This window comes from Lepidochelys kempii, chromosome 2 (genome assembly GCF_965140285.1).
Source record: "Lepidochelys kempii isolate rLepKem1 chromosome 2, rLepKem1.hap1, whole genome shotgun sequence".
Lineage (NCBI taxonomy): Eukaryota > Metazoa > Chordata > Testudines > Cheloniidae > Lepidochelys > Lepidochelys kempii.
In genome coordinates, this window is record NC_136381.1 from 90,958,937 (window position 1) to 90,975,125 (window position 16,189).

The 16,189-nt window shown below is 36.4% G+C and overlaps 1 protein-coding gene across 4 annotated transcripts in view; it reads left to right on the plus strand.

Annotated features, from left to right (window-relative positions):
• Positions 1-16,189, plus strand: part of GNAL (G protein subunit alpha L) — a 317,300-nt gene that overhangs the window by 118,253 nt on the left and 182,858 nt on the right. For 2 of the 4 annotated variants that reach the window (XM_073331612.2, XM_073331614.2), the window contains exons 2-4: positions 6,548-6,620; positions 7,443-7,497; positions 7,679-7,798. In XM_073331612.2, coding sequence (XP_073187713.1) covers positions 6,548-6,620; positions 7,443-7,497; positions 7,679-7,798 — 248 coding nt within the window. Of the gene's footprint in view, positions 1-5,678; positions 6,265-6,547; positions 6,621-7,442; positions 7,498-7,678; positions 7,799-16,189 lie in introns of those variants that run through there. The other 2 variants (XM_073331613.2, XM_078851579.1) reach the window with 2 other exon arrangements.

Below are 16,189 nucleotides of genomic sequence, written 5' to 3' on the forward strand. Positions count from 1 at the left end.
GCACATGGTGGAATGATTAGTAACTGATAAAAGTAGGTATTTCCCAGCCTCGTGAAAACTGTAATTCTCAAATAAAAGTGTTATCAAGAAGTAAAAAAACTGAAGTGCATCTATTTTAAATGTATGCCTTTTATTTTTTCTTTTACTTGGTAAACAAATCAGAGCCCAGATGTGTTTGCAATAAATATGGAGGCAATCCTAGCACATCACAAATCCATCCAACACAAGGACTGTGGTGTCAGACATGCAGTAAAGGCAACCTGGAGTGCTGGTTAATGGTGGGTTCAATAGAACCCCCATTTAAATTCAGGTCCTGGCCCACTATCAATGGGTTGTAAACTTATGTACAGTTGCCATACTATAACCTGTCGTTATAGAAAAATACCTCCAGTTAAACAAAAGAAGTAACAAAGCTGTGAACTCCCTGCTTTACAAGAATCTAAATTCAGTCCCTGTAGTGCTTGAGGAGTGAGGGTAGACATTTCCCCAGACTTTCTTCAGCAGAGCTGGATGAGGGCCAACCTCCCTGAGTGGAAGAGAAGTCGTCTTGCAGCTCAGTAGGAGAGGTATCAGTCATGTTGCACACATGCCCTTCACTGGATGCCTTATAATTGAAGTAACCAGAAGATATCGGATCTGCTACACAGTTTCCTGGATCCCAGTTCCTGATTCCCACATGGCTCTCACCACTTCCCTGGGAGACCGAAGTCTGCCTATTGCTTTTCTCTGTGGGTCTTTCCCTCTCCTTCCTGACTATACTTGCTCTACAGCCCCCACCCTTGTGCATCCCCTACTTACGCTCCTTGTTATCCTTCAGTATTAATCCTGAGGCCTTAGATGGGGGGATGAGTGTGGTGTTGAGGACTTGAGAGGGTGGCGGAAAAAGACAGAAGTAAGACATGGTATTGCCAAGGGGAGTCCTGATGATTGATGCTGGGGGAAGGAGTAGGGCATAGGAAGGGGGACATGTAAACTGAGTCATGGAGGTGAAGGGAAGAGAGCCCAAATTGAAACTCTGCTTGGGAAACCTATTCATGAATGGTTATATTCTTGTGCCCTCTCCAAGCTGTCCACGTCAATGAAATTGCTATCCAGTGATTTTAAACAGATTTGAACTTCATATTGGCCATATATGAAGTGCAAATTTAATCTTCACTCAGTTTTTCTTACTCATCTTCTTTCTTTTTTTCTTTTAGAGGGGAAAACGAAATGCAGACCCCCTCTTTATTAATGCATTGTCAAGGTTACAGATTTAAACACGAAGATAAAAAGCTAATTTTTTTCAGAGCTCACTGTTCCACATGGCACATACTTAATTTAGGTCTGTATTTAACAGTCTTGTCATCAAAAGTATTATGTGCCAGGTGGTCAAATTAATATTATTAATTAACATTTTAGTTCTTGCATTGTATGTCTTTTTAAATCTGTAACTGTAGCATAATTGCACTGACAGTTTTTTGTAGTTTCATTTCTGTATTAAGATGTGGCTGGTGCCTACATTGGTTAATGGGAGCAGATCTACCTAATAATTCTCTCTCAGCGAAGAGATCACCTTTTCTTGGCTACCTTTCCAGCGTTAGAGTATTCTTCCCCTTCAGTCCCCTGTTTGTAGGGGGATTAAGAGCAATATGTACAGCTGAGTTCAATTTATCTGAGTGTGTGTCCTTGAAGTTGGTAGGTGCACTGGGAGTTCCTCAGAGAGGTGTGTGAGTGATTCCTCTCTTCATAGCGTCCCTCGGATGGCGCAATGCCTGCGCTTGCGGATAGTGGCCGTGCTCAGAGAGAGTTTTGTGAAAGTGAAGGCGTCTTTGCAGGCAGGAAGAGCCTGCCTTTTCTGTTTGCTCCACTCCGGCTTGAGTTTTTATTTATATCCTTTTTTTTTTATTCTTGCTCTTTCTACGAAGTCAGATTGAAATCCACAGCGGTGACTGTGTGAAGGAAGCTGCTGGTTCTGGCTGCCAGGAATTTGCAGCTTTTAGAACCACCTGAAGTTTGCAGAAAAAGCAACCGCAGTACAAACTGCTGGGGCTACATTACGCCCGCCCTGGGAGGGGGGAGGACGAGCCCGAGAGCAGTAACCTGGGCTATCTGCGTGTGATTTCTCTATTAATCCTCACCATTTCTTCTTGTTTATAGACACTTTCTCCCTTTCAAAATGCAAGCGGAATTGGAGGGAAAAAGTGTGCTTTGAGGGGTCTGGTTATTGTTCTCTCGCAAAGAGAAGCAATGCTCACACACACACACAGCTTCCATCTGAGTGTGTGTCTCAAATTTATATGCTTCTTTCTCAGGAGAAACAGGATCTAGAGTGGGGAGAGAGTGTGTCTGAGAGAGAGGGAGAGCAGGAAATAAATTAGTTGCTCTCTCTTCACTTGAAGGGTGTGTACAGTTTCCTGGTTTCACAGTGAGGCAAACGGAGTTTGTCTACAGCACAGAGGGAGAGGTTGAATTATGATTGCAGGCACACAAACTTATATTTCAGTGCATAGGTTGAATGTGTAAGTGTCTTTAAAAAAAACAAAAAAAAACAAAACACGTTGTCCGTCTCAGGAGGACCAAGCTCTAGAGAAGGGCATGTGCAGGGGGAGTAGAAGGTATCTCTCTTCTTTTATATGAGGTTTAGCATTACCCTTGGGGAGTATTTTGTTCTGTCTATTTCTTGGTCTGGTATGGAGGCATTGCTGAAATTGGGCAGTCTAAAGAAAGAGATTGAATGATAATTAGGTTACTTTCAAAGAATAGATTTATTTCTGTGCTTGTGTGTGTCAAAGTTGTGATCTGTCTCCAAAACAATAGGAGACAGGGTGTATTTACTTCTACGTGAAGGGTTCTGTAGTTTGACTGTGACTAGAGAGGCAGTACTGAGTTTGTGCAGAGAAAGAGACTGGATTATAATAGTAGTTAAACACAATTCTGTTCTTTCCGTGCACAAATTTCATGTATGTGTTTATTCCCAAATTAAGTGATCCCTTCTCAAGAGGAAGTGATCAGGGAGGGTCATAGGGTTGAGGAAGGACAGAAAGGAAATAAGGAACACTCTCCCCTTTGGAAAAAGGTAAAAGCTGGATCTACCTGGATCCTGACTATTTTTGGCAGAGTCTTCTGTATCATCAAAATAGAGAGCAAGTCTTCCTAATCCGACTGCCCCCAAAAAGTTCCAGACCCCAACGCATACCAGAACTAGGGGTACTGTAAAAACCCAGATTTGGCAACTGGATCCAGACAACTTTTGGCCCCAAAATCCCAAATTCTGGTGCCTGAATAGAGAACAAGTCTAGTTACTCCTACTGCACCATAAAAAGTCTGGATCCTGGCACATAAGACATAAATGTCACAAAGACCCAGTTCTGGCACATGGATCCTTCCAAATCCATACAGGTTTTGGTCTTCGCTCCAAAATTCCATGGCATTAATAGAGAACAGGTATAATTACTGCTACTGCACCAAAATATTCTAGTTTGTAATGCATCCTCATGCAAGAAAGCCTAAAACATCCTGCACTTGACTCCGTATGGGTCTCAACAGTTTTGGGTCCCAAATTTAGACTGTATCATCTAAATAGAAAACAAATGTTGCTCCTATTTTACTTGAAAAATCTGGATCTGTATGTTTTCTGGCCTAATAGCACTGGAAAAATACTGATCTGGTTCTTTCTAGGCCTTGCCAGTTTTTAACCCTAATCTTCCAAATTCAACTGTCTAAGGAATTGGGGGGAGTAATAACTTCCAGAATGCAGCAGACCCTGTAATGCAGCAGCACTGCAAAAACCTTTATCCAGCTAGACCTTTTTATTTATAAATCCCAAACTCAAATGTTCTACAGACTAAATAAAGAAGAGCAGCTTCTCAAGTTCTGCTGCAAAACTCCAGATTGTGATGCTTTCCTGCTCAACTGTACTGCAAAGACACGTACTCGGCACCGGAACCTGCTGGATCCTGCCATGTTTTTAGCCCCTAGTTCCCAAATTGAACTGTCAAAATATACAGCTCATGTTGCTGCTTCTACTTGATCCAAATATTCCATGCTCTGACATCTCAGTGAAAAAGCAATGTGAAAACCCACATGGGCCTCTCTTTTGGCGACAAACATCTACGATCTGTTAAATAAAGACCAAGGGTTAAATCCCTATTGAAGTACATAGCAAAATCCCATTGACTTCATTAAGGCCAGGATTTTACCCCAAGTATAGCTGCTCCTACTTCACTGTGTCAAAATCTGGTCCCTGATCCATCCTTACATAGGAGCACTTGAAAAATCCAGTTAAGGACTGTAAATGTAAATGAATGGTGATTCTCTCTGTGTGTCTAGAAATTATAATTCTGGGGACATAGATGAAAAATGGGGGTATACCTTTTTGGATCTGGGTCCATGTTTGGATTTTTTTTTTTTTTAAAGTGCATGTCTGCCGGGATGGCTCAGGGACTAGATTTTTTTTTTTTTTTTAAGTAGACTAAGAGAAACTATGCTTGGTCACTATGTATAGACTAGAATTTAGAGCTTTGTGGTCAAAAAAAGGTTGGATTCTGCAAGGACACACGTGCCTTTTGTGCATGTATTGCTCTTGCACTGAGATGTTGGGGCTGGGTTTTGCTGGCCAACTAGGAGCCGTCACAGGGCATGGATTGTCTGTTTTGATGATACAATTTGGGGCCAATGCAAAACACTGTTTCAGCGGGTTTCAGATGCTGGATATTATGTATTATATGGTATTGAATAGGGGATACACTGGATTATGCAGTAGAATTGTGACAGCTGCATGTCTCTATTTAGCTGGTAGGATTTGGGGGATTTAAGTTTTTAAAAAAAGAAAGAATGAGAGAAAGTTTTTCTTTTGTTGTTGTTCTTCCTATCTGGATCCAGGTGCTGGATATCTATTTTTGTGGTGCTGCTGTGCCAGTTCACAACAATCTGAATTTTGGGGGGCATTAAGAAGCTGCTAAATTTTTTTCTTTATTTAGATAGCAGATTTGGGGAGAATAGGGTTAAAAATTGGCAGGATGTAGAAGAAACCAGATACATGTTTTTCAGTGCTATGGGAGGGGGTGCACTGGGAGCCAGATTCTTTCCAGTGTAATATGAGGGATGGCTACCCTTGTTATCTGCTTAGACTAGAATTTGGAGTTTAGGGCCAAAAATTGCCAACATCCAGGAGCAGGAGCTGGATTTTTGTGGCAATCATGTACTGGGGTGTATCGGAATCCAGATTTTTTTAGTACAGTAAGTTATACTTGTTCTCTATGAATGCCAAGGAATTTTGGTGTGGGGGAGGGGTTGAAAGCCAAAAATTAAATTGACAGGGTAGGATCCATGAATGAGATCTGGGTTTTTGCAGGTCTGATGTACCAAAATCCAGAACATATTTGGTACCACAGAACATATTTGGTGCCACAGGGCTAGACTTCTCTATGAAGAAAATCAGAATTTGGCATCTTGGGGCCAAAATTTGGCAGGCTCCAGATACTGGCTCAGGGTTTTTGTAGAAATCATGCTTTCCGGGATTCAGCAGGATCTAGATTATTTATTTATGTTATTTATTAGTATTAATTTAAGTAGGAGACTAAGACTAGAACTCTATTTCTGTGAAACAGTTTGGCGCTTTTCGGGGTAAAAAATTAGCAGGCTGCAGGACAAATCCAATACGATCCAGGTACATCCAGTTTTTACGTCTTTCCCTCTCTCTTCGCTTGTGTGAGGTTTGTAGTTTGACTGTTTCCTGGTCTCACAGAAAGAGGCAGTGCTGAGCACAGAAAGACAAAAATAGACCTTTACAGAGAAATATAGGGATTGTGTGTGTGGAGGGGAGGGAGAGAGGAGAGCAGCGTTAGGCTGGTTTCCAGGAGGAGCTCTTCTCGCTTTCGTTGTGTGTTAGACATTTTTGTACAGATTTTTTTTTTCAGCTTAAAAGCGTTTGCTCTCTCCCGTTGCTCCTTGTACCTCTTTGGGGGAGAAAAAACAAACGGTGTTTGATCAGAAAGCGACTAGAGACCATTTTATTTGAGCGACCGGGGGAAGAAAGAGAAGAGAAACCGTCGCAGGGATATAAATACCTATCATCTCTTACATATTTCCTGTAAATAAATCTCTATAGAAAGAGCACAATTTGACATCCATCCTAAGCGGCAGCAATGGGGTGTTTGGGCAACAGCAAAACAGAAGATCAGCGTATCGATGAGAAAGCGCAGCGAGAAGCTAACAAAAAAATAGAGAAGCAGTTACAGAAAGAGAGACTGGCTTATAAAGCCACACATCGTTTGCTCCTGCTGGGTAAGGAAGGCGGGGGAGATGAAGGTGCAGTTGCCTGCGCTCCCCATGGTAGGGGTATAACGGAAAAGCTATGTGATTTGTGTGTGTGTGTGTGTGTGTGTGTGTAAGATACAAAAAATGCAGGCAATTTTAATGAGCAATATGTGAAAAGTGCACAGATTGAGCTCTGTGTGGGAGCCACATGGATACATGTATATAAATGCTGTTGGAGGTGGGAGATGCTGTTAACATGTCACCAAAAAAAAACGTGTGTACATGGCAGTGTTCTGTCTTTTTCTTCCAGGAGCTGGTGAGTCAGGAAAAAGCACTATTGTGAAACAAATGAGGATCCTGCATGTCAATGGATTTAATTCAGAGTAAGAATAATTGATATTTTGTGTCTTCTATTTGTAACTATACATTTGAAACATATTAACACACAACACACTGGATAATTTATCTATTTCCTCCACCCTGTGTGTGTGTTGGAGGTTTGACACTGGCTTGCAAACAAAGAAAAATGCAAGGAATTACTACTATTATATATTTGTATTTTCTGCTCCTGCCCCTCTACTGTATTTTACACTGTTGCTACTGCAGCGCTTGACAGGCCCCTGTGTAGCAACAACATGGCGACTACTTTTTGCATAGCAGCAAATAACTAATATTGTATCTGTGTGCAATATAGAGATATATATCAATTCATACACAGGATGACGGGGCTGCTGCGGTTTTTCTGGTGGTGGTTAGCATAAAACTGAAACCAATTTGCGTGAATGTAATCATCATGTATTCTTGGGTTACATGATTTCTCTCTGAAAAACTGATTGCCAGTATTTAATATTAATTGTGTGCTAATTTTAGATATATAAGGTTTTTAACAATACAATATATGTTCTAAATTGTAGGGGAATAGATTTAGCATGCTATAGAAATGAAGGAATGACTTCCAATCCCACCAGGAAAGCTTTGCAGATGTGGTTATGACTATCTAATGTGACAGAATAGGCAGAGATCTATTTTCACTGTTTTTTATAGAATGTGCAAAAGTGATGGATGGAAACTGTTCTTACTGTTCTTTTCAGTCAGCTTGTCATAAAGGTTAAATAGCAAATAAGCAGTCAGTAAAATATTCTGAATGCAATTTAAATGAATTGGTTTGAGAGAGAAATTAAATTGTTAATTCTGTTTTAATTCAGAGAAAAGAAACAGAAAATACTGGATATTCGGAAAAATGTTAAAGATGCGATTGTGGTAAGAACACATTTTATACTATGCTTAAATGCTTCTGTACACTGGAAGCCAAAAGTATTATGCTCTCTAGGACTGTGTAGAGAAATCCCATTTTGCTGATCAGACTGGATTATCTTCTATTGATCCTGTATTTTAGATTTAGCCAGATTAAAGTGTCTGTTTTTGTTTTATCCAATTCTAGACTATAGTTTCAGCAATGGGCACTTTAATACCCCCAGTTCCACTGGCCAATCCAGAAAACCAATTTCGAATGGACTACATCAAGAGTATAGCTCCACTTTCTGACTTTGACTATACACAGGTAAGAGTAAAAAAAAAAGCTGTTTTTCCTAATTTTGAAAGAGAACACAAAACTCTGGCTTTGATTTATGAAATGACTTCTTTACCATTTGGAAAGTGTTTGCTAAAACAAGTTTGTTGCAGCATTATCACCCAGTTACCTGTTTTAACATTGTATGGTGTTGCGCCTATTTTTAATGTTAAGTTGTGCTTTAGTAATTTTTGTTTGTTTGTTTTAAGGAGGAAAACGAAATGCAAAGAAATTTAAGATTATTTGAAATTTCAGTGTCTCAATTTAGCATTGTTGTGAAAGCTAGTTTTCTGGGCATAATTTGGTACAGCAGGACATCAGTCTGAGGAATTACCATATATACTTAAGAAACAGGAGCACAGAGAAACTAATAATGTATGTAGCTTTAAGAATGTATGTGTAGCTTTTTTCATTCTTATTAATTTTCATACTAAGAACTTGAAATATCTGATGGCCAACTAAGGTGTCTTCATCACCTATTTATTTATTTATTTACTTATGTATTTATTTTATTCAAATTTTGTATTATGTTGCTGGAATAAACAGTGAACAATGAGAACAGGAGATATAATTCTTTATTTTAGTTGTGCATGAATGCTGCCATCTTAGGGCTGGGTAGAAATGTAAAAAACCTATTGATGGTCTTGTTGTAGTCACTCATCGGTAGTGTAATTCAAAGTATGTTATTTAGGTTAATTTGCAGATGGATACTGCTATTTACATTGGATTATCTTGTTCTTTAGATGTTAATTATTGCTTATAGAAACATGGATGGTGTGTTTCATTGTGTGTGAAAGAAATTGCCTAGAAGTTTTGAGTATTAGTGGAGTTTTATTGTCTGTAATCGTACATTTTTTAATTAATTCTAAAATGTGGATATCAATAGCAGTTTGTTTTGGATACAATGAAGACTGAATAATGTTTTCTGTCATTGGTTAAAAGCTTATGAGTTGTTTGTTTTATCAGTATTGCCAAAGCAGTCATTTACTGTAGGGTGTCTTCAGGCTGTTAAAGCCAGTTTAACTTGCAGGTGGAAATGGGAGGAGGGGAATAATACTTGTTCCTTTAATATATTACTAACATACTCTGGTGTGTAGTTTTGTTGCTTCTGGTAAATCTAGTGCTTTGAAGGTTCAATATTAAATTAAATAAATAAATAATCAGACATCTTGTAGAGTTACAATTTAACATAGAACTCAGACGCTGAGAAAGCTGCAACTGCAGGGTACACCCACATACTGTATGATTGTTCACTTGGTGGATATGAGTTACTGAAAATGACAAAGTCCTTTTTGAAATGGAATTTGAGGTTGACTTAAACAGTCTTTGATTTATGTTTGAGTTCTGAAGTTTATTTCACTAACTTTAGCATTTGATTTCTTCTTTGGTTTTTCATTTATTTTTCTTGAATATTGCCCCTTAATAATTTGTATAAAATAAATTAATATACAGCATCCTTTGCAAGTCTTTGTAAGTGTATCTATTTTTCCATGTCTTAAAGTGGGCTAAAGTGTGGCATTTTTATTTTTGTTTATCTTCAGACTTGTTCTATATTTTTCTTTGTCTCTCTCAGTCACACACAGTATATATCTACATTAATAAGGATAGCAGTGCAAATTTGAGTAATTATTTACTATACATATTAGCAAACCTGACAGGTTCAACTGGAAATTTTGGTTGGAATAACTAATATATGTTAATTTCCATGTGGACTCTAAATCTACTTTGATTTTAAGAAAACTTAAGGAGTGCAGAACAATTTATTGTTATTTTTAGATTAAACTGTCTTTTAGAAAAAAAGGTTATTTGAAATGGTGTGATATAGCTGTTTAAAAATAAGAATGGTACTCAAAAAATAAAAGAAGAAAACTAATGCTGATTTAGAGGAAAGCAAAAACATTTTTTGTTTTTCCTAGATTTAGTACTTTTAACGTATCTACATTTTAGCTAGGTAATATCTTTTTTAATATGGTTCTGCTTCTAGGGAATCATGTGAGTAAGACTGAGACCTGGTCTACACTATAGGGTTAGGTCGATATAAGGCAGTTTATATTGACCTAACTTTGTAAATATCTAGACTAAAATGTAGCTCCCACTGATGTAACTCACCCACTGCACCGACTTAATAACTCCACCACCTTGAGAGACGTAGCACTTAGGTCAATGTGGTTAGGTCGATGCAGTATCAGTGTAGTCACTGCATTGCTTACATCAACTTGCTGCCTTTCAGAAGCTGTCCCACAATGCCCCACACTGACAGTTAAATCGGTGCAAGCGTTCCTGGTGAGGAGACACACCACTGACATGAGGAGCATAGCATGAACATGCAAAAGCTATTGCAGTGGCTGTACATCGACGCAATTTAGGTCGATTTAATTTTGTAGTCTAGACTTGCTCTGAGATTGAAAAATCCATGCTTTAGGGCTTGATTTTACGATAACATAAGTCAAAGCGAGTTTTGTCATTGACCTCAGTGGAAGCAGGATAAGGTCCAAAGTTTGTAACTTGGAGTAAAATAATGTTTTCTACTGGCATAGCATTTGACCCATTTTTTAAATAAGGACAGATATTAAAATGAGTATTGTATCAGGGAGGATATTCAATTATACATCTTCTGTTAAGTTTTAGTAATTCTATAATTAACATTAGAAATATGGAATATGGCCACCTGAAACAGGAAAGCCAGTCTAAATATTTGATAAATCAATAAATCATTGATGTATACTATCAGGTCCACTTAAAACTGCACAAAGAAAAAAAAATCACTGAACTCAGTGTTTGGTCAGGTGTTACATTTGCAGTGTAATATGTTATCTTCTCAAATGTGATAAAGTAACTCTTTTTTTTATTATGGAAATGCTAGTCAAGTTTTTACTAGTATGGATGTTATAATAGTTAAAGTAAATATATATATATATATTTTTTTCTTTTAATTTCTGAAGATACTGGGTTAAACCTTGGCCCAACTGAAGTCAATTGGAGCTCTGCCTTTGATTTCAATCAGGCAAGGATTTCAATCAGTATATTTTAAATTTATTAGGACAATAAAAGAAGTCTCAGTAATCACTAAAAACTTACCAAACATTTTTAGATAGTTTTCAATGTCTAGTCTTTGATATAAATTTTTTTCCTGGTGTAATATGAATTTCAAATAAATTACATGTAATGTGATAAAAGGACTGTACTGTCCTATTCATCTTTAAGAAGTCCCTACTGAAATACGAGGATTTCCGCCTTAAAAACAGATGCCACAATAGGGCCAAACTTTTTGGAGAATAGTTTAGGTATATTTATGATACACTGGGTATACTTGGATATGCTTATTTAAAGTACATGAATTAATTGTGGTTCTAATTTTGAAAAGCTGTATTCATAAAATAAGTGCATTGAAAACAAATTTATTTTCTCAGATTGAAATCTTGGCCCCATTGGAAGTCAATGGTAAAAATTCCATTGACTTTTATGGGGCCAGGATTTCATCTTCAGACAAAGGACTAGCATGAGGGAGGGCAAAGTGGTTGGGGTTTTTTGTTTTGTTTTTTAATCTACATGTTGTTGAGAGATTTTTATTTTATTTATCTATTTATTTATTTAAAATAACTGCAGAAGATCTAACCTCACTAGTGCTGTAAAAATTCTTTTAATTTTAAAGAGTAAATTGCTTTGTAATGTCTTTAAATTCTTCAGTGTACCTCCATAGTATTTGTGCAGAAATATATAATTTTACATGTTAAAATGTTTAATTTTACTTAGTGAAGTTGTCTTAAGGTTGGGTTTTTTTGCTAATTTATCTCCAATTTCCTATTTTAGTGTTGTCTTTCATTACTTTTGATTAGAATCATGAGGCTATACATTTACGTTACTAAATGTTCACATATTTTTACCAAAAAAACTTACCTTGGGCTGACTGATACAGTTAATAACACATTGCTTTATTATTGTAATTTGTAGGTATATTTTTGCATAACCTTATGAATATTAATAATATATCTTTGACCATTATATTTTTGCAGGACTTTACATAATCAAAGAAAAGGAAGAAAGTGTCAAAATATTTATGTACTTAATGTATATATTGTATGTTCAGTTTTTTTACAATTGCATTATATAAGTCTAATACCATTATTCTTATACTGCTGTTAAGTATAGCATCTGCACAGGGATTTTACAATTGAAGTGGAAACATCTGTGGTGTATTTAGGAGAGGATTTTTATTTTATTTTTTGGCAAAGTGTTGGCTGATATTTGTTAAAGTTAACAGGAATTGACTTGTGCCATTTTAAATCCTGTATTGATGGTTTTTTTGCCCTTCGTGAAGCGGGTTGAACATATTAAGGGCATATTATGCTAGTAGCTGTGGAAAAACATGATGTATTATATAAGCATGTATTTGTTAAAGACTATTGAACTTCAATGAAATATTTGAATGTAATAGGCACTTCAAACTTGCTTGCCACAAGTTGCCTTTTTCCTTTGCTTTCCTTAGATCTTTAAAGTAGTTCTAAGCTCTTTTTCTAAATATATACACTTGTTTCTATTCCACAGAATGTTTAACTCAACCTTAGGTATGCATATAACAGGTAGTGGAGAAGCTAAGTATAGTAATTAAAACTGAGTAGTCAAGTGTTTTCTGATGTTACTTTAGTTGCTAATCAGACTGAAGCACTGATTAATATAGAAAACATGTTAACATGAATGCTGGTGCAATTTAGCAAATCGCTTTTGTTAGGGGTCTCAAAAGAATGTTTTCCTCACTTTTTAAAAATTTCGAATACTGTTAGAGATATGAAGCACTTTGTTAAACCTTTTTTAAACAGAAAATTGTTCTTTCTCTCTAAAGAGAAATGTGCTGAATTTAGAATGCTAGTCCAAAATATAATTTTAGAACACAGTTGTGTAATAATCTGTAATCTGCTCTCAAATGCAGTCCTTTAAAAGCAAACTATTAATGAAGATATTGACAGTAAAAAATATTTAAAATTATCTTTATTTTTAGTGTATTGCACTTTACTCGGGTATTGTAGTTTGAGGTTTTCACAGCATCATTTCAATTTTCCCCCTAAAAATCAACATTGTATGTTGATACCTTTTAAAAAAAAACCAGGAAAATATTTGTGGTCAGGTTTAAAAATTCCATAGACATTCTTCAAGCATTTTATCATATCATTTAAAACAGTGCTAGTAAACCTTATTCAGAGCTGTAATACAGTCTAGTAATTGTTGACAGACACAATATATGTAACAAGTGTTGAACTCATTTTGCTTGAGCAAAGAGTATAAAATTAGACCGTTGTGTAATAAAAGTTGTATCCCAAATAAGTACCTAAATAAAAATGAAAACCACTATATGAATAAGTCCATAAATGGTTAAAAAAATTGGTGTCACTCAGTTAGTTAACACCCCAATTGTCCACAAAATGTTTATTTTTTCCTGTAATTCATGCTTGATCTAACCCCCAAAAGAATCGTGTAATAGTACCATCTTATATTTGTGGTTTTTCATAAGGTTTGCATGTTCTTTAGGTATGAGAAAATGTACCACACTATAAGTGAAAAGGTCAAAATAGATGGAAAAAATAGTGTGAATATTGGCAGACATGGCTTGGTTTGAGTTTGCTTTGTTACCTCTCTTAATGACGTTACTTTAGGGATTTACTTACTATTTTTGATGGGGGTAGAGGGCCATAAGTCTTTATAATTTCCTCTGAGCATCACATTTTAAGTACTGCAGCACTACCAAGTCAAAATTTAAAAACCTACTTGCTCTTTAAAGAATTATATCTTTTGGGTTTCTTCAAATTCTAAGATATAGACTGAAACTTTAACAATACATTGTTTTTGTTTTTTTCTTAAATGTATTATTTCTCAAATATGGAAAGGAAATTCCTTGGATTAACACTTCCAAAACTATAGGAGGAGGATACTGAAAAGGGGCACTTAGGACGTGGAAAAATAATATACATATGAATGCAATTGGTAGCCACTTTTTTTTCTTTTGCACAAAGGTGAACATTGTGAGAACTGGAGATATTGGAAAAAGTAGCACTGATGTAACAGCATGAGATTTCTTTTTGGTTCCAGTAGCACTTGTTTTGTGATACAGACTAACAATTAATTAGCAACTGACACTGAAGTTGAATTTCTGGTGCTTCCTTTCCTCTAGTACATGTATGTATACAGATTTAGTGTAGATGTCTGTTTTCCATTAACTTAATACACTGAGTCTTAGTTGCTCTAATTAGTTGATGTATAAGGAAACCGAGTGGGCATGTCGCATGTGTGAGAGCAAGTACATACTTTAATTTTCTTTGTTACTTACTGCTTATTGTAATATTGTTAGGTGGTCATCAGTACTTTGGGAGAGAATCAAAAGAAATGTTATTTTGTATTATTTTTAATACAAAATTAAACAAGGATAGTTTATTTGCAAGGCCATATTGAAAATGAAAGCCTTGGATGTTACAGTTCTAGTGCACCAGAAATATCCAAATCTGATTTTATTTTTTTTAAATGTTGATTGCTTGATGATGATTCCATTTTTATAGTTCAAGGCACCTGAGCATTAAAATTTAACTTGACTATAATATATAGTTCCCTTAATGAATCCCAAGCTTTCTTGTTTACAAATAAATTTCCCTTATTTAAATGCTTTTCTTTCCTTTAAGATGAAGGCGTTATTTATATTATGTTCAAGCTTGGAAAAGTAAACCTGATCTTGGGTTGATTTAGATACTATGCAGAATGGAAATAAAGCAATAAGTTTCTTCTTCCCTCCAGTCTCATGGAAATTATTCAGAAGAGTTAATACAGCACATTCATTACAGTTAAAGTCTCCAGGCCACAACAGCTAGCAATTGTTATTTTAAAAAAATAGCATTTTTCTGCTGCAGGAGAGAAATGGCAAACTACATAGGCCCCCAATGGTTTGCCTGGGTAAAGCTCTGGCGGGGAGCCATAGACAAACACAGGCATCATCTCTCAGTGGAGTCACAATTAGTGAGAGGAGAGAGAAGAGTTGGGCAGGGAGGGGTAGAGTTTTGATGCAGGTTTTGAATTCCATGTTTGGTTTTGGCATCTTCCCCACCTCAATATTGTGAAAAATAAATATAGCTTTGAATTATTATAGTACAGAAAAGATCAACCTTCCCCTCTTGTCTTCCCATCTATTTGTACTATGTTTTTATGCAGCTTTCCAGCGTAAGATGAGAAATTTCCATCCCAAAAAGTATTTGAGTGTGTTATTAACAGAAACCATAGAGGGAAAAGTGTCTTTTCAGCTTTAACTTACAGGGTTGTTACCATGATGCTAAAACAATGAATGCACTGAATTATTTAACTAAATGTCATTCTGTTTAAATTGTAGATCCTGATAGTCCAAATATTGGAGTAATATTTACAGTTTGTCCTCCTTGCCTTATACATCATCACTCTGATGCAGTTTTACAATTTTAACTATCTAGCTGAAAGGATATTTCATAGCAGTGCCTGTTATTACCATGGACTAATGTTTAATACAACTACATGCTACTGGTGTAGTCTATTGAAATTACCTGACATTAGTTTTGTTTTTGTACCTCTGTTTACAGCCTGTTTTCTCAGAGTCAGGCAAATACCCAACAACATACCTTAGATTAAAAATAGCCAGCTTGATCAGGTTATGTTTTCTTGTAAAATTTTAGTTGAGAAAACCATATGAAATAATGCAGTAGCACAGTCAGTATTTGGGAGTTAAAATATTTTTATTTGCAGAATTAAAATTCTGGGTAGGGGGCATGGTGGGGGAGGAGATGAAAAATGAATTTAGGTAGAAGTGGATGGTTTTCCCAAAGAACAAAACCAGTTCCATCACCAGCTCTATCTTTACAGCATTTTCGGTCATGTGGCTTTGCTCAGAATCTACCCTAATTTTGAGCTATATTTACATATAAATAGGCGTTCTGGGCTGAATTTTGCTCATTCAGGACAGAGGGTGTATTTTTCCATTGACTTGACTGGGACTAGCAGCGGACACTATGGATAAGAATCGGACAGGGCTCTCTTTATGTGAACATGCTGTCCTCCATTGACTTGTGGCTGTACCTTAAGGAATGTAAGGACCATTCAGTAGCTGGCAGCTACCAGAATTCTTCCTTCAGCTTAGATGGTAGAAGCCTGTGTTTTTTAGAGCTGGAGGAGCTGGGTTCTGTCCTGTGCAAGCAGTGGTGTATTGAGAAGAAGTGGTTACCCTGTGCGTAGTTAAGGCTAGCTTTTATCCCTTTTGTAATTTTAAGGAAGAAAGGGATGGGGAAAATCCTCATGCATTCAAAGGTAAGCGCCATTTAAATCTGTCCACATAGTAGGCTTATTATTATCAATTGCAAAGAAATGAGTGTATAGTCATCT